Source organism: Rhinoraja longicauda, chromosome 12 (genome assembly GCF_053455715.1).
Source record: "Rhinoraja longicauda isolate Sanriku21f chromosome 12, sRhiLon1.1, whole genome shotgun sequence".
Classification (NCBI taxonomy): domain Eukaryota; kingdom Metazoa; phylum Chordata; class Chondrichthyes; order Rajiformes; family Arhynchobatidae; genus Rhinoraja; species Rhinoraja longicauda.
The window spans coordinates 418,692-444,884 of NC_135964.1; the positions used below are offsets into that span (position 1 = coordinate 418,692).

The window sequence follows — 26,193 nt, forward strand, 5'->3', positions numbered from 1 at the left end:
TGATGCCATTATGCTGGGAATCCTGATAATGCTGTTGATAATTGAAACCTTGACTAAAGCAGCTAATCAGGAAGTTAATCTGTGGAGGGAATGTAGAAGCGACGTTTCGAGTCAGAACCCTTCAGTCTTGGAACCTAGGCATGGGAATGTTGGGCACATTGATATGTGGTGCACATACACAGATGCCATGAGGCTAACCCGCATGACTGCTTCAATGCCACTAAAATGTGAAAGACTTTCTGATCAACTATTTACTGAATATATTTTTTGAATCCACAGAAAGCAACAAACGGTTTAGTCGCTGGAAGTTGGCTGTGCAAAAATCAATGGGCTGGGCAAAGCATGATGACAATGAGTCTGGTAAGTACCAAGTGGTAACATCCACCCAGTTTCAGGCTGATGACAAAAGAGTCAGGGAAAATAAAATTAAATGGCAAAGTGAGCGTCTGAGAAAAGACTAACACAAAAGTGGTCTTTTGTGGTCAGAGTGAAGGGGTTGGTAAGAAATATTGCAAGGAAGTGCTGAAACTATTGTCATGCGTAAAATATTTATCCTAGTATTCATCCAATTCATTGTGCAGTGAATTGACAAACGACAATAGACAATAGGTGCAGGAGTAGGCCATTCGGCCCTTCGAGCCAGCACTCGAATGACTGATCATTCATGGCTGATCATTCACAATCAGTACCCCGTTCCTGCCTTCTCCCCATACCCCCTGACTCCGCTATCATTAAGAACTCTATTAGCTCTCTCTTGAAAGCATCCAGAAAATTGGCCTCCACTGCCTTCTGATGCAGAGAATTCCACAAATTTACTACGCTCTGACTGAAAAAGTTTTTCCTCATCTCCGTTCTAAATGGCTTACCCCTTATTCTTAAACAGTGGCCCCTAGTTCTGGACTAGTGTCCAAACCCTTAATAATCTTATATGTTTCAATAAGATCCCCTCTCATCCTTCCAAATTCCAGCGTGTACAAGCCTAGTCGCTCCAGTCTTTCAACATACGACAGTCCTGCCATTCCGGGAATTAACCTAGTAAACCTACGCTGCACTCCCTCAATAGCAAGAATGTCTTTCCTCAAATTTGGAGACAAAAACTATACACAGTACTCCAGGTGCAGTCTCACTAGGGCCCAGTACAACTGCAGAAGGACCTCTTTGCTCTTATACTCAACTCCTCGTGTCATAAAGGCCAACATACCATTAGCTTTCTTCACTGCCTGCTGTACCTGCATGCTAACTTTAAGTGACTGATGAACAAGGACACCCAGATCTCTTTGTACTTCCCCATTTCCTAACTTGACACCATTAGATAACAATCTGCCTTCCTGTTCTTACCACCAAAGTGGATAACCTCACATTTATCCATATTAAACTGCATCTGCCATGCATCTGCCCACTCACACAACCTATCCAAGTCACCCTGCATCCTCATAGAATCCTCCTCACAGTTTACACTGTCACCCAGCTTTATGTCATCTGCAAATTTGCTAATGTTACTTTTAATCCGTTCATCCAAGTCATTAATGTATATTGTAAATAGCTGTGGTCCCTGCACCGAGCCTTGCGGTACCCCACTAGTCACTGCCTGCCATTCTGTAAGGGACCCGTTAATCCCTACTCTTGGTTTCCTGTTTGCCAACCAATTTTCTATCCATGACAGCACCCCAATACCATGTGTTTTAATCTTGCCCACTAATCTCCTATGTGGGACCTTATCAAAGGCTTTCTGAAAGTCCAGGTACACTACATCCACTGACTTTCAATACAATACAATACCATATATCTTTATTGTCATTTTACGAGACTGGGAATGCGCCTCCCATATGATGCAATAATTTAATTAGCTAGTCAGTATTAATTTAAACAACCCAACGAAACAAATTGTAACAGTTTTAAAACAGAATAAAGTGTAAGTAGATCTGTGCTGGATCACTGTGCGTTGTGACCATCCGGCTCAGCAGGAACGGTTCATAGCAGCTATGGCCCTGGGGATGAAGCTGTTCCTGAGTCTGGAGGTGCGGGCGTAGAAGGCCTTGTATCATCTTCCCCACTACTGATGTCAGACTAACTAGTTAATAATTTCCCGTTTTCTCTCTCCCTCCTTTCTTAAAAAGTGGGATAACATTAGCAACCCTCCAATCCACAGGATCTATAGAACATTGGAAAATGATCACCAATGTGTCCACGATTTTTAGAGTCACTTCCTTAAGTACCCTGGGATGCAGACCATCAGGCCCTGGGGATTTATCAGCCATCAGTCTACCCAGCACCATTTCCTGCCTAATGTGAATTTCCTTCAGTTCCTCCGTTACCCTAGGACCCCTGTCCACTAGTACATCTGGGAGATTGTGTCTTCCTGAGTGAAGACAGATCTAAAGTACCTGTTCAACTCGTCTGCCATTTCCTTGTTCTCCATAATAAATTCACCTGCTTCTGTCTTCAAGGGACCCACATTTGTCTTAATTATTTTTTTCCTCTTCACATACCTAAAGAAGCTTGTACTATCCTCCTTTATATTCTTGGCTAGCTTACCTTCGTACCTCATCTTTTCTCCCCATCTTGCCTTTTTAGTTATCTTCTGTTGCTCTTTAAAAGAGTCCCAATACTCTGGCTTCCCGCTCATCTTTGCAATGTTATACTTCTTCTCTTTTATTTTTATACTGTCCTTGACTTCCCTTGTCAGCCATGGTCGCCTCTTACTCCCCTTAGAATCTTTCTTCCTCTTTGGAATGAACTGATCCTGCACCTTCTGTATTATTCCCAGAAATACCTGCCATTGTTGTTCCACCGTCTTCCCTGCTAGGGTCTCTTTCCAGTCAACACTGGCCAGCTCCTCTCTCATGCCTCCATAGTCCCCCTTGCTCAACTGTAATACTGACACTTCCGATTTTCCCTTCTCCCTCTCAATTTGTAGATTAAAACATCATATTATGAACGCTACCTCCTAATGGCTCTTTTATCTTGAGTTCCCTTATCAAATCCGGTTCATTGCACAACACTAAATCCAGAATTGCCTTCTCACTGGTAGGCTCCAGTACAAGCTGCTCTAAGAATCCATCTCGGAGGCACTCCACAAACTCACTTTCTTGGGGTCCATTATCAACCTGATTTTCCTAGTCTACTTGCATGTTGAAATCTCCCATAATGACTGCAGCATTACCTTTGCGACATGCCAATTTTGACTCTTGATTCAACTTGCACCCTATATCCAGGCTACTGTTTGGGGGCCAGTAGATAACTCCCATTAGGGTCTTTTTACCCTTACAATTCCTCAGTTCTGTCCATACTGATTCTACATCTCCTGATTCTATGTCACCCCTTGCAAGGGACTGAAAATCACTCCTTACCAACAGAGCGACCCCACCCCCTCGGCCCACCTGTCTGTCTTTTCGAAAGGTCGTATACCCCTGAATATTTAGTTCCAGCCCTGGTCCTCTTGCAGCCATGTCTCTGTAATTCCCACAACATCATACTTTCCAATATCTAACTGAGCCTCAAGCTCATCCACTTTATTTTTTATACTTCACGCATTCAAATACAACACTTCAACTTCTACACCTTACTCTCTTATCCCTTCTCGAACTTTCCTTCCCATTAATTCGGGAGTCTTTTGCAACTTTTCCTGTAATCACTTCCCCTTTAACTCCATCTTTATATTCCCAATTTGTCAAACCCCCCCCCCTCCCCCCACTATTTAGTTTAAACCCACACATGTAGCACTCACAAACCTGCCTGCCAGAATGCTAGTCCCCCTCCAGTTAAGGTGTAACCCGTCCCTTTTGTACAGGTCACCCCTACCCCAGAAGAGATCCCAATGGTCTATAAATCTAAATCCCTGCTCCCTGCACCAGCCTCTCAGCCATACATTCATATCCCCTATCTCCCTGTTCCTGCCCTCACCAGCACGAGGTACAGGAAGCAATCCAGAAATAACCATCCTGGAAGTCCTGCTCTTCAGTCTTCTTCCTAACTCCTTAAACTCGCAATGCAGAATCTCCTTCCACTTCCTCCCGATGTCGTTTACGTCCACCTGCACGACTACTTCTGGCTGTTCACCTTCCCTCTCGAGGATGTTCTGAAGTGACATCGTTAACCCTGGCACCAGGGAGGCAACAGACCATCCTCGAGTCTTGCCTGCCACCGCAGGATCTCTTGTCCGCACCTCGGACAATGGAGTCACAGACCACTCGGGCTCTGCCCGACGTCGAGTCTCATCGTTGGTGTTGGAGTCACCGACCTGTCCGCCGTTCGGACTGGGAGCATCTTCTGCCCCGACAGCTCCCAAGAGGGCATACCTGTTTTCATTCGGCACAGCCACCGGGGTCTCCTGCACTCCACTTGTACTGCCCTTTCTCGCAGTCAGCCACCTTTGCTCTTTCCGTATCCATAGCGTGACAACCTCACTGTAGGTCCTGTCCAGGAAACTCTTGCCTTCCCGGATGGCTCTGAGATCAACCAACTGCTTTTCCAGTTGCCTAACATGTTCACTCAGGAGCTGTACCTGGACACAATTCATAGAAACATAGAAAATAGGTGCAGGAGGAGGCCATTTGGCCCTTCGAGCCAACACCACCATTCATTGTGATCATGGCTGATCATCTACAATCAGTACCCCGTGCCATATCCCTTGATTCCGCTAGCCCCTAGAGCTCTATCTAACTCTCTTTTAAATTCATCCAGTGAATTGGCCTCCACTGCCTTCTGTGGCAGAGAATTCCACAAATTCACAACTCGCTGGGTGAGAGGGCAGGTGTAGGTGTAGTTCCCAGAAGCTCCAGCGGTGTCCCTGCCTTCCCACATCCTGCAGGAAAAACACTGCACCAACATGCCTGCCATTTCTTCAGTGTCAAAAATCACAAGTCAAAGTTCCAACAAGGGTAGCCTCCTCGCCAAAGACTTGCATTTTACCTCCCAAGGCTGCTCTGCTACAGGTGCACTTACATTTATCTGCTACCTAATCAACTACTTTAGGGCTGATTAGTAAATTGATTAGTAAATTAGCTGAACCTGGGTCTTGGCGCTCTTTTTAAACTGCCTCCACCTATGAGTCACCTTCTTTTATCACAAACTTTACAGCCAATTAACTCTTTACTCCATTTTTAAACTGCCTGCTTCTCTGTGCTCCACGCAAGTATAACTGGATCTTGCATTAAACTCCATCCGCTATTCCCCCCATCCATTAACCCACTTGATCATGGTAATTTTCTCATCATAGATAACCATCTTCATGGTCCACAATGCTGTTGATTATAGTATAATGCACAAACTTACTAACCATGCCACCTACATTCACATCCATGTTGTTCCTGTAAATGACAAATAACAATGGACCCACTGGTGCCACGTCACTTGTTACAGGTGTCCAGTCTGAAAAACAACCCTCTATCACCACCCACTGACTCCTCCTTCAAGCCAATTTTGCATTCAGCTGGCTATGGGACCTAACCTGACTGAGCAGCCTACCATGCAGTACATTGTCAGAGGCCTTGTTAAAGTCTGTTTATCCATTCATGCTGCTCTTAAACTCGAAGGGGTAAACGTGTCACTGAACCCTGTGAGTTTTCCCATCGTCCACAGATAGCGCAACGGTAGAGTTGCTGCCTTACAGCGTCAGAGACCTGGGTTCAATCCTGACCACGGGTGCTGTCTACGGAGTTTTGTATGTTCTCCCTGTGACCGCCTGTAGTTTCTCCAGGTGCTTCTTTGGTTTCCTCCCACACTTCAAAGACATGCAGGTTTAATTGGCTTCTGTAAATTGTCACTAATATGTAGGATAGTGCTAGTGTAGAGGACGATCGCTGGTTGGCATTGACTTGGTGGGCCGAAGGGCCTGTTTCCACACTATATCTCTAAAAGTCTAAAAAAGTTTTTTTTTTAAACAGAATTCACTGCATTAAACCAGAACCAGCTGGATCTGCCAGCTCATTGATGAGGCAGGGACCAAACCTGCTTTCCTAGATGGCATGTTACTCTATTGACTGAAAGCAGGATAATTTTTCTAAGGATCTGGTTAATGATAAATGCTTGAAAATATTTCATTTGAATAAAACAGATTATCTTAAGCCTATTATCTCGTTGTTTCTGAGAGCTTGCTGTTGCACTTTCTAAATTAGCCTGCAGTATAAAACTCTGGCAATCTGCTTTCCCAGTTTGGAAATCCCAATGGTTTGGCATTTAGTTTAATGGGCACTGATTGCAGGAATCCCTTTAACATAGCCAGGTCCTAGTTCCTGCATCCACTGGGGCCCTGTTTTCCCTGCCCATTGCAACATGCCCCTGTGTTGCCTTAAACCACATCTGTATTTGTTTCCCACACTGACTTTAAATATAATAGGATCATTGGAAAATATTATCCCACTGTGTAAATGATTTTCGTTAAACTGTGAATTAAAATTGCATTGGGTATTAATAGCAATAACATGTAAGAGCCCAGAAAATTTATCATTCAGAACTACCAAAGGGTGGAATGTGCTGGATTGATGAAATATGTTGTTGACTGCATAACGCTTTGTGATGTTTTAAGTCGATGATAAGTCCCATAAAGTATGTGCTCCTCTTCCTTTGAAGAAGAATCCCAATATGGACTCTATCAAGGACTCCTATATTTGAATTGTAGCACTTGGGATTCGACACAACAATAGATATTTTTCACATGTATGAGTCAATCTCCTGGCAGATCAAGAAATGCAATTAATGTAATTTCACAATGTATGTTTACTTTGCAGATTTTTCATAAAGCTGAAAGAAATAATGTAAAAGAATGAAAATATGCCATTCGGTGCTTTGTAATCTTGTGGCTCCGGGTGATCATGGAGTACTACAGTTCTTAAGAGCTTCCAGTCAACTGTCTTCCTCATGAATTGTTTGCCTTTTGGTATTTGGATACAGAAAATCAAAAGTAAAGCATTAATTGAAAGTGCTTTTCGGGTATTAATGAGATGCAGAAATAGATGCTGGTACTTTAATTGCAGAATCTAATAGAGAAAAGAAACCAAGTTTAAAAATTATTTTGGACAATTAGATTGCAAAACAGGATAAAATATATCATAGTGGAATTATTCAACGCACTGTATAAAATTAAAAATTCGGGACTTGCACTTTTGCACTCTGTCAAACAGAGACGGTTCTTCACTAGTTTGTTTTATGCCAGATGATGAGCTTGCTCATCCTGGCGAGGGGCCCTTTATGACAGAATGTCTCTTACAATAGATGGGCGACAGCGGACCGAAATGACTTACCGTTATTGATACACAACATAGGAGGGAACGGCATCAAGGAACTCAGTGACTCAGGAACAAAAGAGAGATGCAGATTGAGCAAGGGGAAGGATTTGGAAATGCATAAATCCACAATGGAATTAGAATGCTGCTTCAAAATATCCACAGGATCAGTTTTGATGTTAGGATCAAATTATTTCAGTTAGTTGTAATATTATTAAAACACCAAACTATGACCCCAACTCAAGCGGTCAGAATTGCAGATGCGAGTACTTGAATGGGATGACTTTTGCCAGGTCGCTTTTCACTTACCTCAGCACAGATTAAGAAATCCAAACTTTTTAAATGAAACTTGAGTTTTTTTTCAATTAATTATCTTTGAATAGGTATTCTATTCAGGACAATTTTAGGTAGAATCAAACTCTGTTCAAAAGGAGCAGAAATTTAAAAGAATGGTAATCTGAGGCCTGGATACTGAAGAAAAATTCTGACAAAAGTAAACATATTATTAAACATTCTGAATAAATACCGGCAAGTTGGTAGAAGACATGCAATCAGCTGATTTGAATTCTGCCATATCGCACCAAAGAAATGGGCTGTAATAAAAAGGAATTGGAATGATGGTTTATACCAAAGATAGACACAAAATGCCGGAGCAGGCAGCACTTCTGTAAAAATGGTAGGTGACATTTCGTGTTGGGGCCATTCTTCTGACTAATAGTAAGCAGGATGGGTGACTGGAAGCAAGAAAAGACCTATCAGGGAAACCACTCTGCCTGCAGTCACCTGTTGCTGGCCCTGATTTGTCCTGGTTTTTTCTTGCATCCAGTTCCTCCCACTCCCCTTATAATCAATCTGAAAAAGGGTCAAAACCCGAAACGTCACCTGTCCAGATCCGCTCCATGCTGCCTGACCCTCTGAGATACTCCAGCATTTTCTGTCTATCTTTCGGATATGGGCTATAATTGGTTTGGCACCATTAATTCTTTCAGTTCATCACAGTAGAAGCACCAATTGTAATTTGATGCAATGAAAAGTTATCTGAAATATCATTAAAAAAATGTATACAGTGAGAACACAAGAAGCTGATAAGCCATTGCAATTACCTGGAACAATTGTAGCACCAAACCTGTTTTATGATACAAAGAACCCTGTGGTGATTACCCAATAAATATCTCTGACCACCCATTTTAGTGAAAGATTAAAGGCAACTCGAGTTTTTCTTACAGAGCAAAATCCTCTGCAAAATTGTAAAACCCTTCAACCTTCTGTATTGCTGTTTTGTTCCCCAACAAAGACAATTATCCTATGTGGGTCAGAGATAGCTTTTTAATCAAAGCGTTATAACTGAACAGGTTTAGCATCAACAGTTAGTCAACACTGAAGTCTGTTACACTTCCAGTTGGCACAATGCTCCTTGAGTCCTTGTAGCTCAACAAAATGCTCAGTATATTCAAGGAGGTTTCCGTGCACTTGTCAATTCCAGAGAACAAATTCACTATTAACCTTTGAATGTTGCTGTGTATCGGGATATAGTTCATAAGTTATAGGAGCAGAATTAGGCCTTTTGGCCCATCATGTCTACTCTGCCATTCAATCGTGGCTGATCTCTCTCTCCTTCTCAACCCCATTCTCCTGCCTTCTTCCCATAATCCCTGACACCCATACTAATCAAGAATCTGTCAATCTCCGCCTTAAAAATATCCATTGATGGCCTCCACAGTCTTCTGTGGCAATGAATTCCACAGATTCACCGCCCTCTGACTAAATAAATCCCTCCTCATCTCCTTTTAGTCTGAGGCTATGGCCTCTGGTCCTAGACTCTTCCACTAGTGGAAACATCCTCTCCGCATCCAATTGATTGAGAATATATAATGATTATCCAATTGCTGTTCACAAATATTTTGGTGCAAAATGTGAGTTGAGTTCTCACAACCCCAGTGAAAAGGAAGAAGTGAGAACCGTACGTTGAGAAATCTGCAGCGGTACATTTCCTTTCCTGTCAGTGACTAACGCATGCACTGGCAGTGGGCAGTTGAGTTTCCTCACTCAAGTAGAAGCAGCTGGTATTCAGACTATCCTCAACTGGTGCACACCTTTAGCACAGGTGAAAGCTATTCAAGAGAATAAGTATGGTGCTGGTTGATTTAAAACTGACTTATCCAGGCAAAACAGTTATTGTGACAATTACCTTTTCTCAGTGCTTCAAAATTGGAGAAACCAAGTTTCTAAGAGGAAAATCAGATTTCAATTAAGTCAAGAATTTTATGAAATGCTGGTTTCTTTGTGCATGTATTTTGAAACTTGTATCAATGAATAATTCAATAAAGGTACATGCATCAGCCTACATGTTCCCACTTTTAGTGCTGTGTTTGTACATGTTGTTCTTGATAGTTATCTTAAATGTTCTTTATCACACTGAAGCATATTTACACTAAATAATATTGAAATTTATCTTAAAGTGCATCTGCATCCCAGTTGCCACATGGTTTATTGGTCTCTACTTTTATCTATTTTGGCATTTATTTATTTTCTGGAACAAAAACCTCACCCATTTATAACAAGCTGTTGGGCCCATGGAGTCTCTGCCAAACAGCCATTCGATTGATTCATTGATACTTTATCATGACATGTGACACATGACAGTGATATTCTTTGTTTCGCAAAACATGCACAAAGTATGCAAAGAGTCACCACCTATAGGGCGCCGACAAAGTTACAAGTATTCAATGTAGTCCCCAATGGTCCCCCTCTGTTCACGGCGGCCCCCCTCAGGCCGGGTCCTTCTTTGTTCCTTCGGCTTCTTCTTCCCCCTCCCCATGTCGATTTATTCTTGCTAATTCACGCTAATACTAAACTGTGACCCCTACACAATTCTTCCCAGATTCTACCACTCACTTTCTTCACACAATGGAAATTTATAGTGGCCTCAGAGCTTAGAACCCGACACATCTTTGAGACGTACAGGTATGTAGGTTAATTGGCTGGGTAAATGTAAAAATTGTCCCTAGTGGGTGTAGGATAGTGTTAATGTACGGGGATCGCTGGGCAGCACGGACTTGGTGGGCCGAAAAGGCCTGTTTCCGGCTGTATATATATGATATGATATGATATGAAACCAAGCAATCACAGGAAGAATGGTACAGGAGCTAACCTGGGCAGCAGGGGATGTGAGGAGCAAGCCGGATACCACTGCTGTAGTTGCCAATTGACAACTTCTATTCCCATTTGTGTCTCACATGTTGGGTCAACTTTGCCATTAATTCCAATTTGTCCAGTCAGCAGAAAATTAGCTTTTCAGTTTTTCTGTATCTGTCCTGTATCTGCACACCGTTAAAGAACGGGAGCTGCCTGCTGAAATTGATCCTGCTTATTATCCTGCTATTTTTTTGTTCGTTTACTATTTTGGAATGGTAATATAAAATAAGGCAGGTTGTCAGTTTTCAGCAATATCTCGTCAAATGCATGTTTCAAAATAAACAAACTCCTTCCATTTTGGTGCCAGTTGATTGTCGCTGTTTTCTCTGAGGCTGTCAAGGTTCATGTTCCTGTGAAAGTGAAATTGGCCCATTTTGATTTCTACTTTGGATCAGGGCATCACTTGGTAATGCATTCTGAGATCCTAAATTATGAACACAGTATTTTGGTGACTATAATCAGGATTCTGAAGAGGATTCTGGGGAAGGACATCGGTTTGTGGGACGATCGGATGGATGTGACGACTCCAGCAGGCCTTTGTGGCCAGCTGGAACTGTAAAATGGTGCGTGTTGAACATTGACTCAGTCGGCTGTTCTATACATTCTGTACTAACCAGGGGATTATGCTTATACATGGGGATAGTATACTTGCTCTACTTGCCTACTGGAGTGCACGCCTTGTACTGTAGGCAATCACTTGGCTTTCAGTGCAGTGTCTTTGCTTCGTCCTTTTCTTCTATTTTATGTTTGGAACGACTTCTGTTGTGGAGAACAGTTCGCCAGTCCTAAAGAGAGGGTGTTGCATTTGAATGTTGTGGCTGCACTTTGCTGCAGCTCGGCATCACCTGTCTTCACCCATCACCCTCCCGGCGCTCCGAGGATCCCGCCACACCTCCCCGCTCCTCCAGGCTCAGCGCCCCTGCTCCGCGCCTCGCTTCCTGCGGCACTTCGGCCGCTCCTGCTGGTCCTCCAGTCTTTCTCCCCGCTTGCCATCTCCGCCAGCCAGGATCCGCTTGCAGTTGCCTGGCGCTCAACACCTGGAGGCTGGGGCCGCCGAGCAGAGCCGTGGCCTGGTGCTCCACATATAGCCTCAGCTCCCAGTGCCCGGCACAGCTCCCGCTGCTGCTCGACCTCTCCCGGCTGCTCTTCCTCCTCCTCTCCAGGCTGGACACTCCGCTCTTCCTCCTCCTCCAAGGCCGTCGAGCATGGCTCCCTGGGCCCATCGCCCTCAGGCCCCTGCGGGTCACCGACCTCCAGCCCTCGCTGCTTCTGCCCCTGTAGACCCTCCAGCCCCTTGGCTCAGGTTCTTCCCACTGCTCCTCTCCCAACTCGCTCAACCCCGTCCTTTCCTTCTCTTCTCCCCCGGTCGGCGGCCCTCTGCTTCTCAGCCTTGCTCTCCTGGCTCCCTTCCCAGCCATGTTTCCCCTTCTCCCGCCGGCTGTCCAGACATTTTCCCAGCTGCTCCTTGTGTCCGCGGGCTTGGCAGCCCTTCTCCCAGTTCCTCTTCCTCCGCCGGATCCCCCACATTCTGCCTCATTTTTTACAGCACAAGAATTGGCCTTTTGGCAAGGTAAGAATGTAGGTGTTGCATGCGTTACTAGTGTATGCTGGAAGCTGCCATGTCCTCCAGATGGCTTGAGCGACTCCGTGCGTCACCACCTTACGTGCAATCCCCCTATACCTTGGCACACTTTTAGTTTAGAGATACAGCATGGAAACAGGCCCGTCAGCCCACCGAGTCTGCACTAACCAGTGATTCCTGCACATTAACACTATCCTACACAAGCTGCGGCTAATTTCTATTTGGAGAGAGAAAACGGGGAATTATAGACCAGTTAGCCTAACATCGGTAGTGGGGAAAATGCTAGAGTCAGTTATTAAAGATGTGATAGCATCACATTTGGACAGTGGTGAAATCATCGGACAAAGTCAGCATGGATTTACAAAAGGCAAATCATGTCTGACGAATCTTATAGAATTTTTCGAGGATGTAACTAGTAGAGTGGATAAGGGAGAACCAGTCGATGTGTTGTATCTGGACTTTCAGAAGGCCTTCGACAAGGTCCCACATAGGAGATTGGTGTACAAACTTAAAGCACACGGTATTGAGGGTTCAGTGTTGAGGTGGATAGAAAATTGATTGGCGGACAGGAAGCAAAGAGTAGGAATAAACGGGTCCTTTTCGGAATGGCAGGCAGTGACTAGTGGGGTACCGCAAGGCTCAGTGCTGGGACCCCAGTTATTTACAGTGTATATTAATGATTTGGACGAGGGAATTGAATGCAACATCTCTAAGTTTGCGGATGACACGAAGCTGGGTGGCAGTGTTAGCTGCGAGGAGGATGCAAGGAGGCTGCAGAGTGACTTGGATAGATTAGGCAAGTGGGCAAATGCATGGCAGATGCAATATAATGTGGATAAATGTGAGGTTATCCACTTTGGCGGCAAGAACAGGAAAGCAGAGTATTACCTGAATGGTGACCAATTAGGAAAAGGGGAGATGCAACGTGACTTGGGTGTCATGGTGCACCAGTCATTGAAAGCAAGCGTATAAGTGCAGCCGGCAGTGAAGAAAGCGAATGGTATGTTGGAATTCATAGCAAGAGGATTTGAGTTTAGGAGCAGGGAGGTTCTACTGCAGTTGTACAGGGCATTGGTGAGACCGCACCTGGAGTATTGTGTGCAGTTTTGGTCTCCTAATCTGAGGAAAGACGTTCTTGCCTTAGAGGGAGTACAGAGAAGGTTCACCAGATTGATCCCTGGGATGGCGGGACTTTCATATGAAGAAAGACTGGATAGACTAGGCTTGTACTTGCTGGAATTTAGAAGACTGAGGGGGGATCTTATAGAAACATATAAAATTCTTAAGGGGTTGGAGAGGCTAGATGCGGGAAGATTGTTCCCGATGTTGGGGGAGTCCAGAACCAGGGGTCACAGCTTAAGGATAAGGGGGAAGTCTTTTAGGACCGAGATGAGAAAACATTTCTTCACACAGTGGTGAGTCTGTGGAATTCTCTGCCACAGAAGGTAGTTGAGGCCAGTTCATTGGTTATATTTAAGAGGGAGTTAGATGTGGCCCTTGTGGCTAAAGGGATCAGGGGGTATGGAGAGAAGGCATGTACAGGTTACTGAGCTGGATGATCGGCCATGATCATATTGAATGGCGGTGCAGGCTCGAAGGGCCGAATGGCCTACTCCTGCATCTATTTTCTATGTTTCTATACCAAGCCAATTGTACTCCAACTTTACGTCTTTGGAGTGTAGGAGGAAACGGAAGATCTCGGAGAAAACCCACCCGGTCACGGGGAGAACATACAAACTCCATACAGACAGCACCCGTAGTCGGGATTGAACCCAGGTGTCTGATGCTGTAAGGCAGCAACTCTACCGCTGTGCCGTCCCGGAATCTGGAGAGAGATGTGGAGGGAATGGGTAGACAATGTTTGGGGACGGGACTTTTCTTCAGACCCGAAACATCGTCTGTCTATTCCCTCCACCGTGGCTGCCTGACCCCCTGAGTTCCTCTAGCACTTTGTGTTTAAGAAGAAACAAATCCTGCCGAGCAATACCTTGGATTTATTTTATCACGCGGGCGGCAATGAAGTCGGAGATATTGCCTGAACACAGTCGCCATAATGGCTGTGTGAAAGAGGCGGTGGCAGTGGGAACTACTGAGGGGTGGGAGCAAGGTTTGAAGGCTGGTTGTTGGGGCGAGGGAAGTGTTAGATTTGTTGGAGTGTTTGCTGGGCGAGATGTCGGCGCCTTTAGGCCTTCAACTTTACATTCTTTTTTTTACAATAGGTGCAGGACGAGGTCATTCGGCCCTTCGAGCCAGCACCACCATGTGATCATGGCTGATCATTCCCGGATTATTTACAACACAGTGATGAACATCTTGAAGAAACTTGGAGATGCATTACCAGCATAAGTTTACTGCTTTAATGCACTTTAGGATTCTGACAAAGCTTATGCTTTTATGCTGACACTTGGTTCAGAAAGTTAGCTGGACACGAATATCCTGAGTACATGAACCTGTCCAAGTCACCCTGCAACCTCATAGCATCTTCCTCGCAGTTCACACTGCCACCCAGCTTTGTGTCATCTGCAAATTTGCTAATGGTACTTTTAATCCCTTCATCCAAGTCATTAATGTATATTGTAAATAACTGCGGTCCCAGCACTGAGCCTTGCGGTACCCCACTAGACACTGCCTGCCATTCTGAAAGGGACCCATTTATCCCCACTCTTTGCTTTCTGTCTGCCAACCAATATTCTATCCATGTCAGTACCCTACCCCCAATACCATGTGCTGTAATTTTGCCCACTAATCTCCTATGTGGGACCTTGTCAAAGGCTTTCTCAAAGTCAAGGTACACTACATTCACCGGCTCTCCCCTGTCCATTTTCCTAGTTACATCCTCAAAAAAACCCAGAAGATTAGTCAAGCATTTGTAAATCCATGCTGACTCGGAACGATCCTGTTACTGCTATCCAAATGGTCCGCAATTTCGTCGTTTATAATTGACTCCAGCATCTTCCCCACCACTGATGTCAGACTAACTGGTCAACACGAATATCTAGACGAATGAGGATATTGACTGATTAACCAGACATATAGTGCGGCAATGCAACTGCTTAATATGTGTGAGTGTGTGTGTGAAATTATTATATCTGATTCCAACATAATTTCAGCCACGAAGATAGACACAAAATGCTGGAGCAACAACAGCAGCTTCACTGTAGAGAGGGAATGGGTGAAGTTTCGGGTCGAGACTCTTCAGGCTGATGTCAGGGGATAAGGAAGTGCAAGGTGTGAAAATAGGACTCATGGAATGGAGACCAAGGACAATGTAGAATGTATGATTGTTATTTATTCACAAAATGCTGGAGTAACTCAGCAGGTCAGGCAGCATCTCAGGAGAGAGGGAATGGATGACGTTTCGGGTCGAGACCCTTCTTCAGACTGATGTCAGGGGGGCAGGACAATGGAAGTTTATGGGTGGAGGCCTCACTATGGCATTGGAGGAGGCCCATGACAGAAAGGTCAGACTGGGACTGTATCTGTCATGGGCCTCCTCCAGTGCCATAGTGAGGCTCACCAGAAATTGGAGGAACAGCACCTCATATTTCGCTTGGGCAGCTTGCAGCCCAGCGGTATGAACATTGACTTCTCCAACTTTAGTGTAAGAAAATAACTGCAGATGCTGGTACAAATCGAAGGTATTTATTCACAAAATGCTGGAGTAACTCTGCAGGTCAGGCAGCATCTCAGGAGAGAAGGAATGGGTGACGTTTCGGGTCGAGACCCTTCTTCAGACTGATGTCAGGGGGACGGGACAAAGGAAGGATATAGGTGGAGACAGGAAGATAGAGGGAGATCTGGGAAGGGGAGGGGAAGAGAGGGACAGAGGAACTATCTAAAGTTGGAGAAGTCAATGTTCATACCACTGGGCTGCAAGCTGCCCAAGCGAAATATAAGGTGCTGTTCCTCCAATTTCCGGTGGGCCTCACTATGGCACTGGAGGAGGCCCATGACAGAAAAGTCAGACTGGGAATGGGAGGGGGAGTTGAAGTGCTCAGCCACTGGGAGATCATGTTGGTTAAGGCGGACAGAGCGCAGGTGTTGAGCGAAGTGATCGCCGAGCCTGCGTTTGGTTTCGCCGATGTAAAGAAGTTGACATCTAGAGCAGCGGATGCAATAGATGAGGTTGGAGGAGGTGCAGGTCTCACCTGGAAAGACTGTTTGGGTCCTTGGATGGAGTTGAGGGGGGAGGTAAAGGGACAGGTGTTGCATCTCCTGCGGTTGCAGGGGAAAGTGCCCGGGGATGGGGTGGTTTGGGTAGGAAGGGACGAGTGGACAGGGAGTTACGGAGGGAACGGTCTCTGTGGAACGCAGAAAGAGGAGGGGATGGGTTTTAGATAGTTCCTCTGTCCCTCTCTTCCCCTCCCCAGTTCTCCCTCTATCTTCCTGTCTCCACCTATATCCTTCCTTTGTCCCGCCCCCCTGACATCAGTCTGAAGAAGGGTCTCGATCCGAAACGTCATCCATTCTTTCTCTCATGAGACGCTGCCTGACCTGCTGAGTTACTCCAGCATTTTGTGAATAAATACCTTCGATTTGTACCAGCATCTGCTGTTATTTTCTTTCATGTATGATTGTTAGCTGGGAGAAGGTAAATAGAGATAAAATGTAGTTGGAGTAAGACTGGTCGGAGAACTGGAAAGGGGGAGGGATGGAGAGAGAGGGAAAGCAAGGGAAACTTGAAGTGAGTAATCAATGTTCATACTGCTGAGGTGCAAACCGCTGGGTCTCACACTGACAGTGGAAGAGGCCCGGGACAGAAAGGTCAGTGTGGGAATGGGAGGGGGAGTTAGTGTTTAGCAACCGGCAGATCAGGTAGGTTTGGGCGGACTGAGCGGAGGTGTTCAGCGAAATGATGTTGGAATCAGATATAATAATGCACGCACACACACACACATACTAAACAGTTGTAATGCCGGACAATTATATAGACCGGTTTAAGATTGCATAAAATAACGTTCAGGTTCAAATCTTTGTTTCACGTGCAATTCAGCTTATTTTAAAAGATAAGGTCGCAAAGATTTGCTTGTCAATCTGGATGCAATGACTGAATGGAGCTACCGTTCAATAACAGGCTCATCGCGCGGTTCCGTGAGCAGACAAGTTCAAACCTGCAACTTGTTTGTAATACTCTGTTGCCCACAGAAACTTTAAAGCGGATGAAAAGTTAACAACGAACCGAGGCTGTGTTCAGTGTAACTGAGAACAGAATTTAGGGGAGTGGAGCTTCATGGCCGTTGACTTTGACTGAAGGCACAGGTACTCAGAGGGGAGAGGGAGGGCCGAATGGTCTATTACAGCGCTGTAACCCCGGCAACAACAGGTAACAACGCATTGTGCACAAGAGCGCGTTCCGCCAATAATATATAATTCTTCAAACTGAACGCTGCACTTGGGACAGGAACATCTAAGGTAAGTTCATTTTTGTTTAAACTTGAGAATGTTAGAGACTGGGCCTTGGGGTCCGATACCGGGTCACTGAGACGATCGGTGATGGGATTGAGATGTCCAGAAGGTTTTGTAGGACTGGTCGGTGAACGTTTAAAACTTTGTCGGCGCCAAAACGTTGCGACACTGTGTACTGCCCAGGTGAGGTCTGCGACGTCGTTTCACCGGGTTTGCGATGACATAAAGCTGGGTGGCAGTGTGAGATCCTGGGAGGCTGCAGGGTGACTTGGATAGGTTGGGTGAGTGGGCAGATGCAGTATAATATGGATAAATGTGAGGTTATCCACTTTGGTGGCAAGAATAGGAAGGCAAATTATTATCTGAATGGTGTTAAATTTGAACAAGGTAATGTGCAACAAGACCTGGGTGTGCTTGTACATCAGTCACTGAAAGTAAGCAGGCAGTAAAGACAGCTAATGGTATGTTGACCTTCCTTGCAAGAGGATTTTAGTTTAGGAGCAAGGAGATCCTCCTACAGTTGTACAGGGCCCTGGTGAGACTGCACCTGGAGTATTGTGTACAATTTTGATCTCCTAATTTGAGGAAGGACATTATTGCTTTTGAGGGAGTGCAGCGTAGGTTCACCAGGTTAATTCCCGGGATGGCGGGACTGACATATGATAAAAGAATGGGTCGACTGTATTCACCGGAATTTAGAAGGATGAGAGGCGATCTTATAGAAACATTAAAAAATCTTAAAGGATTGGACAGGCTAGATGCAGGAAAAATGTTCCCGATGTTGGGGGAGTCCAGATCCAGGGCTCACAGTTCAAGAATAGGGATCGGCCATTTACGACTGAGATGAGGAAAAACTTCTTCACCCAGGGAGTTGTGAATCTGTGGAATTCTCTGCCACAGAAGGCAGTGAAGGCCAATTCACTGGACGTTTTCAAGAGAGTCATAGAGTCCTACAGCACAGAAAGAGGCCCTTCGGCCCATCGTGTCCGTGCCGCCCGTTACCAAACAGTCTAATTTTAATCCCATTTCCCCGCATTTGGACCGTAGCCCTGAATGTTGTAGCATTTCAAGTGCCCATCCAAATGCCTCTTAAACGTTGTGAGTGTTCCCGCCTCCACCACCACCCCAGGCAGTGAGTTCCAGACTCCAACCACCCTCTGGGTGAAAAAGTTCTTTCTCACATCCCCCCCGAAACCTCCCTCCCCTTACCAGAGTTAGATATACAGCTCTTTGGGCTAAAGGAATCGAGGGATATGGGGGGGAAAGCAGGAAAGGGGGACTGATTTTACATGATCAGTCATGATCATATTGAATGGCGGTGCTGGCTTGAATGGCCTACTCCTGCACCTATTTTTCTATATTTCTATGTATGCAACACAAAGCATTTCACTGTCCACAAGGTACATGTGACATAAAGTATCATTGGATTCATCATTGTCATATATCCCTAAACGGAATAATGACATTGTTACTTCCAGCAGCATAACAGATATGTAAGCATAGTACACTGTAAAAGGCGTAATAAACAAAAACAAACACATAAAACAAACAAATAAATAAATAAATAGCCAATAATAGTGCGAAAATGATGTCCCCGAGTCTATATAGTTCTGAGCCCTTTTGGGAGTGTAGTGTCGGGGGTGGTTGTGGGGAAGAACCTGCATGTTACCGTTTTCAGGCTCCGATACCTCCTTCCCGGTATAGTGAAGCTAGAGCGAGTGAAGCCGTTTCACTGTCTTGCTCTTCGGCACCAGATACCTCGTGGAATTTCCCCCAATTGAAGAGTGAAGAGAGAGTGGATGTTTAAAATGTTAACGTCATAGGTCTCTGGATGTCAGATAGCACGCAAGGAGATATGAATGATAAAGATAGACACAAAATGCAGCGCGTCAGGCAGCATCTCTGGAGAACAGGAATGGGTGACGTTTCTGGGCGTGACCCATTCCTTCTCTGCAAAAAAAGAGACATGCCGACTTGTAAACCAAGAAGTAGAAACAAGGAACCGCAGATGCTGGTTTACACAAAAGGCTGAATGCTGGAGTTATTCAGCGGGCCAGGCAGGTGAGTGCATCATATTGATAAGTTTTCAAAAAGACGCAAAGTGCTGGAGTAAGTCAAGGGGCCAGATAGCATGGATTTGTGACATTTAGGGTTGGACTCCTCCTTCAGACTTCTGATACATTACCTATCCATGTTCTCCAGAGACGCTGCCTGACCCGCAGTCACTCCAGCATTTTGTGTCTTCTTTTTGTAAACCAGCATCTGCAGTTCCTTGTATCACCCAGAACTGCCTGCCTTGCTGCTTTGCTCTTTCTCCTCCCCCTCCCTACTCCCCACCCATGCAACTGAAATAAGATGAGGTTAAAAAAATGAGTGAGATATTGAATATCTCTAACAGACACTTTGCTAGAATACATTGGTTTTGTGTTTTTCATCATTAATGATTTAAGTATTTCCTACAAATGGCAAAAGAAACATGAACATTTTCCTAATGCTCATTCATTTTTTGTATCCGTTAATAATCACTAATTATGTGTAGGAAGGAACTACAGATGCTGGTTTATACCAAAGAGAGACCCAAAATGCTGGAGTAACTCAGCGGATCAGGCAGCATCTCTGGAGAAAAGTAATAGGTGACGGCTCCGGTCGGAACCCTTCTTGAGACACGAGCTTAAAAATATGATTTTATGTTTGCATGACGTGCAGACAAATCTAAATGTCTCCTTTCACATTTTAGAAGAACCTTCTAGACGGTTTGATGACCATCAGATCTGAAGATGGCAGCAACCCAGAGAGTAGCCGCTCAAGAGGTGGTGGAAATCACCTCCCTTTCCCCACAAGTCATTCGAACCCCATCTGGACAATCTCCGAGGATCGCCAGTGACACCCCCAGAAAGATTTTGCAATATCACGCAAATCGAAAGTCACAAACTGGTAGGAGAACCGAGTCCCTCGAAAGCGCTGGCGGAGCTGGCAATGGGAATGGCGGCAACAAGCGCATCAGCCCCAGAGCAAGTTGGGACCATCAGTCTCAATGCGGCCCAGAGAAGGTGGAGCAACCGGTGGACACCATGGAAACCTGGCAGAGCGCTCCGGTGGACGACGTCTCTCCGTTGCACCGTTTTCATGCAGTGCAAGATGAATCTTTTCCTGGCAGTGCAGAAGGAGTCCATCAAGCTTGCCCTGATCATCCATCAAGCTTGCCCTGTATACACAAAGGCGGTGGTGGGGAACGCGCGGATGCAGGGCAGTTACAAGCTGACGGAGACATTGTGGAGGATGTTATTGGTGACGAGCTGGACGGTAAATCCTCTTGCGGGTATCGCTCGTTTATTGATCCTGGAGACACCGCGCCTGCGGATCATGAACAAGTTCCTGATGCCCCAAATGGAACGATGTCCTGCACAAGTTTTAGCGGCCCCGGGGAATCGCAGTCAGAACCTCTCCACATGGGAAAGCACAAAGAAACTTGTCAGTTGCAGCCTCTGCCTTCCAGTGAGAACCTCAGTCAGTCAATGACTACCAAGTCCGTGAGGACAGAATCCAGCACCTCTTCCATAGTGTCGTCCAGTACATTGCGATCTTCCGCCTCCTCTGTACCAGTGGACAGCAGAAGCGTGAGGTCTGATGAACCAAGATATGGTGCAGATCCCAGCAATTCAAACAGGCAGGAGACCACTGATATATCTGAGGTGAGCATTGAGTCCTTTGCAGAAACTGTTCCTTACAGAAACAGTCCTTCACGCAAACCAACATCCCTTCCATTAATGGAGATGATGGAGTCCCTTCCATTGATTCCATCTATACTCCACATGATTACAATCAAGCCATCCACAGTGTACAGATACAGGTTAGTGCAAGATAAAGTCCAATAACATCCAATTAAAGATAGTGCAAAGGTCTCCAATGAGGTAGGTGGGAGTACTCTACCTGATGAGAGGACCATTCAGTTGCCTAATAACAGATGGAACGAATGTCCATCTTGCCTGATGGGAGAGTGACTGGGGTAGGACTGGTCCTTGATTATGCTGGTGGCCTTGCCGAGGCAGCGTGAAGAGTAGATGGAGTCAATGGAAGGGAGGTTAGTTTATGTGATGGTCTGGACTACGTCCACAATCTCTGCAATTTCTTGTTGTCTTGGATGGAACTGTCCCCAAACAATGCTGTAAAATGCTTTCTACAGTGTATCTGTGGAAGTTGGTGAGGATTGTTGGAGATATGCCAAATTTCCCACGCCTTCTAAGGAAGTAGAGGCATTAGTGTGCTTTCTTGGCCATAACTTCGATGTGTCTGGCCCAGGACAAATTGCTGGTGATATTTATTCCTAGGAACTTGAATCTGTCGCCCATCTCTCCTTCAGCACCATTAATGTATTTGTTGTGTGTTCTGCTCTACTTCAAAGTCGATCACTGTCTCCTTTGTCTTGCTGGCACTAAGGAGAGATTGTTGTCTTAGCACCAGGCTAAAGGTTCTCAGTCTCCTTTCTATACTTCGTCTCATTATTATTTGATATCCGGCCCACTGCAGTGGAGTTGTCTGAGAACTTGTAAATTCTGGTGTGATGCTCTGCTTGTGGTAGAACATGTCTGTTCCCCTTCCCCTCCACACCCAAAACATGTGCAATGTCAACCTGCAGAAACAAGGAAATGCAGATGCGTGTTTACAAAAAAAAAGACTCAAAGTGCTGGAGTAACTCAGCCGATCAGGCAGAAAAAGGGTCCCAACCCGAAACTTAAGCTTTAGACTTTAGAGATGCAGTATGGAAACAGGCCCTTCAGCCTACCGAGTCCGAGCAGACCAGCGATCACCCTAGCACTAGCACTACCCTACACACTCGGGACAATTTACAATAGCCAATTAACCAACAAACCTGTAAATCTGTGGAGTGTTGGTTGAAACTGGAGTACCCGCAGAAAACCCATGTGGTCACAGGAAAAACGTACAAAATCCGTACAGACAGCAGCTTTCATCAGGATTGAACCCGGATCTCTGGTGAGGTAAGCTGCAACTCTACTGCTACTCCACTGTGCACCTCTGCATGTTCTCCAGAGATGCTGACTGACCCGCTGAGCACTTTGTATCTTGCAATGTTAACCATCTGTTTAAAGTTTAAATCCAGTAAAGAATATTGTATTTATGACAACAGGTGTAGACGAGGCTGGGGAACAATAATTGTAATTGAGTTCCTGTTCCACTGGAGATGTGAAGTCCATGGGGTTGGCACAGCACTTGCCCGCAGTCACCCAAGTCACACAGTCATCCATCAATAGCAAGCTGCCAGGACCAATAACCTGTTGCTGATCTATTCAGCAGTAAGGACAATGTGAGATGGAAACTTGGTGATTGTGTGGTGTGTTTCTGATTTTACTTTAACAATATTATTGGGAATCAAGCTTTTAAAGGTAACATTGTTTAGACTGAACCCAAGTGAAAAATCTTGGACAAACTTTTTTTTGTCTGATGTGTGAAGGTTTTGTTCCTGAAACGTCACCCATTCCTTCTCTCCAGAAATACTGCCTGTCCCGCTGAGTTACTCCAGCATTTTGTGTCCATCTTCAGTGTAAACCAGCACCTGCAGTTCCTTCTTACACAAAGTTTTTTTTTGCATGTGAATATTAAACCTTGCAGTTTGTCACCGACATGATTTTACAACATGAGGCAGTGCAGCGTAGGTTCACGGGATTGATCCCAGGGATGGCGGGACTGTCATATGAGGAAAGATTGAAAAGACTTGTATTCATTGGTGTTTAGAAGGATGAGAGGGGATCTTATAGAACCATATAAAATTATAAAAGGACTGGACAAGCTAGATGCAGGATAAATGTTCCCAATGTTGGGCGAGTTCAGAACCAGGGGTCACAGTCTTAGAATGGGAGGCCATTTAAAACTAAGATGAGAAGGAACTTTTTCACCCAGAGAGTTGTGAATTTGGAATTCTCTGCCACAGAGGGCAGTGGAGGCCAAATCACTTGATGGATTTAAGAGAGTTAGATAGAGCTCTAGGGGCTAGTGGAATCAAGGAATATGGGGCACGGGTTATTGATTGTGGATGATCAGCCATGATCACAATGAATGGCGGTGCTGGCTCGAAGGGCCGAATGGCCTCCCCTGCACCTATTTTCCATGTTTCTACATTCACCGTCTATCCGCAGACATGACCGGCTATGGTTCGAGTAACATTGTAAGTTCTTTCTTTATTAGCAAATAACATGCGTGTTTCTGCATGCACTCGTCCAAAAAATGTCGGGTTTGAAACAGGTTTGTTGCGAGCTGCCGTCGAAAGTGCTTGAGTCAAAATGAAGCGGGGTCGTTGCCATTGAACGGCGCTTTCTGAGCATTGGTTGCGATGCAGCGTGGAGCCTGTTGTTAAGGTGCGTAGTGGCAGCGACAAGGGGGATTGTCATGGAGAGAGACATGAATTAACATCAGGCAGAGGTCAGGCACCGTGAAGTGGATGGAGACTCGCTGCTGCTGCTGCTGCTGCCACATGATCGTTTGTTGGAAACACGCTGCACGTTGCATCAAGCGATTGAGAAATGAAGGTAAGGGAAGGAACTGGTGTCAGTGAGTCGGAAGCATCCCCATTTTAAGTGGGGTGCGTTGCAAAGGCGGTGATGTGGCGTGGCGGTGCCTGCAGCCAGCGAGCACGGTGTTGTTGCAAGCTGTTTGTTGTGGTGCTGAGTGAGTGAGGATGGGTTGCACGCTGGAGGTGGCAAGCGGTGTCCTGACCTTTTCACCCAGGCAACCCAGAGGTGGGTTGCGAACAGAGGGAAGCGGACAGAAAGTGTAGACATACATTAAAATGCTGGAGTAACTCAGCGGGTCAGGCAGCATCTATAGAGAAAAAGGAACAGGTAACGTCGAGACCCTTCTTCAGACTGAGAGTCAGGGAGTGGGGAAACTAGAGGTATGAACAGGTACAGGACAAATCAGACCCGACAGTCGACACCGATGATCGGAGAACCCCAGGGCCGTTTTTACAGCATTATGGCCCCCCGGGCAAAGCAGTGTACTGGGGCCCCCACCGTTACTCTCCCCCACCCCCCTTTCCCTACCAGCCCCTCCCCCTGTCGTGCCGGCGAAAAGCACTTACCTAAAAGCACTTACCGAAAAGCACTTAGCGATGGACTTAGGGTGCTACATTGTTGCGAAAAGCACTTACAGATCGCTGTGAGAAGCACTTAGGGACCGAAAATGTTGCGAAAAAAGCACTTATTGAACCTACATTTTTAAAGTAGTATTTATTTATTGCAAGTCACTTAACATACACAGATCTGCATGGGGCCCCTATGCTCGTGGGGCCCCGGGCAAGTGCCCATCAGGCCCATGCGTTAAGACGGCCCTGGAGAACCCCACATGGCCCTCGCTTCTCCGCCGACTGCACGTTAACCGCGCACTAACGTTGACACTGAGCACCCTCAATGTAGAATTAATAAGTGGCAAAGTTACTCAAAACAACCCCTTTCGGAGTGGCGCGGTGGCAGCGAGAGGGTTAAGACTTCTGCAATTGTGTGGAATAACTTTGAGAGAATAACAAGGGGACAAGGGGGGTGATTGCATAACTCTAGATTATAATGGAAATAAATCTGCTGAAATGACAAAATGAAATGTGAAAACAAAATGACACCTTGTTGCGGTCGGGGCAGTTTATCCAGATATAGTCAAGAGTTTTTTATTGTCATGTGTCGCAGATAGAACAATGAAATTCTTACTTGCTGCAGCACAACAGAATATGTAAACATAGTACTCTGTAAACAATATAATAAACAAGAGAAAAAAAGTTCAGTGTGTGTATATGTACACATACTCACAAATACACACACACATATGTGTACAGACTATTATCATTATACTACTAATGTTTGTTTTTGTGTATGTGTATGTGTATATAATATATATATATACATATATATACACACACATATATAAATATATATATACACACAGATATATATACCCGCTCGCTGCCACCGCGCCACTCTGAAAGGGGTTGTTTTGAGTAACTTTGCCACTTATTATATATATATACATACACACATACTCAAAAAACAAACATTAGTAGTGCAATAATAATAATAATCTGTGTAGTTCAGAGCTTATTTGAGGATAGACCTGGGCCCTAAGCGCTGAACTAATTTAGCTGGTCAGGCAGCATCTCTGCAGAACATCGATAGGTGATGTTTCATGTAAGGACCCTTCTTCAGAGAATGCCATGGTATAGAAGGCCATGGTCAGAAATGTGGAGACGCATCATAGCTTCCCCTTCTACCTTGGACCTTGGCTACATGCCTCATTGTGGACCAGCTACATTTTGGAAAGATCCGTCAAAGTGAAGTTGTACACAACAAGCCGGAATAACTCAGCGGGCCAGGCGGCATCTCTGGGGAGAAGGAACAGGTGATGTTTCACAGAGTGCTGGAGTAACTCTGCGGGTCAGGCAGCATCTCTGGAGAACATGGATAGGTGATGATTCACAGAGTGCTGGAGTAACTCAGCGGGTCAAGTAGCATCTCTGGAGAACATGGATAGGTGATGTTTCACAGAGTGCTGGAGTAACTCTGCGGGCCAGGCGACATCTCTGGAGAACATGGATAGGTGATGTTTCACAGAGTGCTGGAGTAACTCAGCGGGTCGGGCAGCATCTCTGGAGAACATGGATAGGTGACGTTTCACAGAGTGCTGGAGTAACTCAGCGGGTCAAGTAGCATCTCTGGAGAACATGGATAGGTGATGTTTCACAGAGTGCTGCAGTAACTCTGCGGGCCAGGCGACATCTCTGGGGAGAAG

General features: G+C 45.4%; 2 protein-coding genes across 7 annotated transcripts in view; both read left to right on the top strand.

Moving 5' to 3' along the window:
* The window catches only part of LOC144598651 (glycerol kinase), a 94,321-nt gene extending 83,644 nt beyond the window's left edge, over positions 1–10,677 (top strand). For both annotated transcript variants that reach the window (XM_078408859.1, XM_078408861.1), the window contains 2 exons: positions 280–360; positions 6,729–10,677. In XM_078408859.1, the coding sequence (XP_078264985.1) occupies positions 280–360; positions 6,729–6,739 (92 nt within the window). In that variant the 3' untranslated portion in view covers positions 6,740–10,677. The remainder of the gene's footprint in view (positions 1–279; positions 361–6,728) is intronic.
* Positions 10,678–20,758: 10,081 nt separating this feature from the next.
* The window catches only part of LOC144598652 (uncharacterized), a 37,525-nt gene continuing 32,090 nt past the window's right edge, over positions 20,759–26,193 (top strand). For 2 of the 5 annotated variants that reach the window (XR_013547886.1, XM_078408862.1), the window contains exon 1: positions 20,760–21,098. Coding sequence is in view for 4 of the 5 variants with exons in the window: in XM_078408862.1 (XP_078264988.1) it covers positions 20,802–21,098 (297 nt within the window). In the remaining variant the exon portion in view is untranslated. Of the gene's footprint in view, positions 21,099–23,491; positions 23,588–23,803; positions 23,949–26,193 lie in introns of those variants that run through there. The other 3 variants (XM_078408863.1, XM_078408864.1, XM_078408865.1) reach the window with 3 other exon arrangements.